Raw genomic sequence first — 2,121 nt, 5'->3', positions numbered from 1 at the left:
CTACTTAATTTTTTTCTTCGACATGTTGCAGCTTCGATAGGTTTTGGTTTAATATAATTCACATAATTGAATTACGCGTATTTTCCAGAAAAAATTTCAGTCGAAAAAGACCCTGCCTTATTTCCAGATAATTAATGGCACAACACTTATTCGAATATTCGAATGGTTATCATAACAATATATACTGTATTTGGCGCTCAAAGAGTTGGAAAAGGTTATGAAAAAAGAAACGAACAAGATAAGGCACAATTGTGATTCATAGCTTGAAGTTCAGGATCAAGAATTCATGCGCATTATTATTGTATACGAATATTGAGGTGGGTCACGCAAATAGTTTCGTATCGATTTTTCGTATGTGAAAATGTTGCGTTGGAATTCATATAATTTGCGGTTGTTCAAAGAATTAGTATAAATTATCACTTTTCCGACTTTGATAATTTCACTTTCATTATAATATTTAATTATTTTTCTTTGTACTCTATTTTTTTACAATTAAAAACCACCTCATAGATGATCAAACATATATGTAAATGGAAATTTATGAAAAACACAAAATGGTACGCGTACCTTAAAAAGTCCAGCTAAAGAATTCAATTTTATTTATCGAAGAGCACTTTGGTTTTATCACGAAACATAAGCGATGGTGTAAGGCACTTTTTGTTGAGTCAATAATTTCATTACATTTGGTGAAATTATTCTTTGATATTTATTCGATTGAATCATCAATCGAAGGAAATAAAAAAATGTCCATGTAAAACACTTTTTACCGAGAGTCGGAATACTGATGGAATGCGGTCTATACCGGTAAACTAATAAAATGCAAAGTTTGGAAATTTTGAAAAAATGCGTGCGCAATAATTGACGACCATTTTCGTATTATTTGGCGCAGTGGTGGGGCGTCGCTTGGAGAACTCACGAAAAATAAACAAATAATGCTTGTTGATTTCCTACGTCACTCACTCCAAGTCTACCGTCTGACATACATAAGAATGGCAAGAACGTAATATCGATTCTATTGTTCTAAAGTTACATTTTCATATGCTTTCCAAAGAAATGTATAACAGAGCGAATTGTTTCATGCCTCGTAGCAATAACGCTTAAATCTCAATGTGTTTTGCATTGAGGTTTCAAGTTTCATGCCAGATATATATATGATATAGATGTAGTATGCACTGTAATAAAGCGAAATTCCACTGAACTATTTTTTCTCTCTTTTACTTCATATTTATATTCGCATTAGCATAGAAACCAGAGCAATCGTTGTAGAGCAGTTGTTATGAAAAAAAAAAAACATTTATATAAAAAAAACACAAAAATAAATGGATTTGGAAAGTCAAAACACATTCTTATATTTTTGTTATTATTTTTGTATTATATAATTGGTTGGCACTTATATGAGTGAAAAAAATTCATTCCAATTGTAATTTAGACTAGAATATAAAGTAAATGATTGGATGGATTAATTTTAATTTAAGATTCAGAATTAATCGATCTCGCCCAAACAAAAGTCAGCCTAAATTGTTATGATTAAAAAAGTACCGCTTCGTTCAAATGCCCCATCGATTATCGGTGTTGTGAGTGTGATATTTTTTATCGTATACATTAACTCACATCGTCGACTGTAACTTGATACTTCATTCCACTAATCATAACAGTTCTGAAATCGCTGATATGTTTACACGTTGCTTACATTTAGTCTTAATGCATTCGTCTTGTAATCGTATCGACATTGTTCGTCACAATACGGTTTCGTAAACGATAAGAATACTTGTTCGAGTGTGGTTTGACATATGGAGTAATCCTCGATTCCCAGTATTTCTTTGATTGTTTCCATGTGATCAAACATTAACGACCATTTCAATTCGCTGGTTTGTGGTAAATAATATGTTAAAATTCCTTGATACTTTTCCCTGTAAATGAAATCAACATTAAAATTTACCGTAAATGGAACAATTAATTCGATGTCACTTACTTTAAATATGCACCCGGAAAATGTTTCAAAATAAAGGTGTTTATTTGAATTTGAGGAATTTCTGTAGATTTTTCACCCATTTGGATTTTTTCTTTTTCGGATCGTATTTTAATTGTGAGTATGAATCCTTTTGAAAATTGACTCTTCAA

At 31.1% G+C, this 2,121-nt stretch overlaps 1 protein-coding gene and 1 long non-coding RNA gene across 2 annotated transcripts in view; both read right to left on the bottom strand.

Moving 5' to 3' along the window:
• The window catches only part of LOC116345549, a 1,814-nt gene extending 1,045 nt beyond the window's left edge, over positions 1–769 (bottom strand). The window contains exon 1 of the long non-coding RNA XR_004201515.1: positions 568–769. This is a non-coding gene — a long non-coding RNA (uncharacterized LOC116345549). The remainder of the gene's footprint in view (positions 1–567) is intronic.
• A 618-nt stretch (positions 770–1,387) lies between these two features.
• Positions 1,388–2,115, bottom strand: LOC116345548 (ATP-binding cassette sub-family A member 3-like). The gene is made up of 2 exons (XM_031774988.1): positions 1,973–2,115; positions 1,388–1,910 (listed from the first exon to the last, which is right to left on the bottom strand). The coding sequence occupies exons 1-2, from the start codon at positions 2,050–2,052 to the stop codon at positions 1,676–1,678; spliced, it is 315 nt and encodes a 104-aa protein (XP_031630848.1). The 5' UTR covers positions 2,053–2,115; the 3' UTR covers positions 1,388–1,675.
• Positions 2,116–2,121: the final 6 nt, after the last annotated feature.

The sequence above is a fragment of the Contarinia nasturtii genome, unplaced genomic scaffold (genome assembly GCF_009176525.2).
Source record: "Contarinia nasturtii isolate CC-2019 unplaced genomic scaffold, AAFC_CNas_1.1 Cnas_scaffold_1344, whole genome shotgun sequence".
Taxonomy (NCBI): domain Eukaryota; kingdom Metazoa; phylum Arthropoda; class Insecta; order Diptera; family Cecidomyiidae; genus Contarinia; species Contarinia nasturtii.
The sequence above is the reverse complement of the archived record's forward strand: the minus strand, read 5'-3'. Positions and strand labels throughout refer to the sequence as shown.

Bases quoted from the DNA above. Each gene is read 5' to 3' on its own strand.
- LOC116345548 (XM_031774988.1), bottom strand. From the start codon at position 2,052: ATGGGTGAAAAATCTACAGAAATTCCTCAAATTCAAATAAACACCTTT. The intron at 1,911-1,972 runs GTAAGTGACATC...TTTCATTTACAG, and splicing joins TTTCCGGGTGCATATTTAAA to GGAAAAGTATCAAGGAATTT.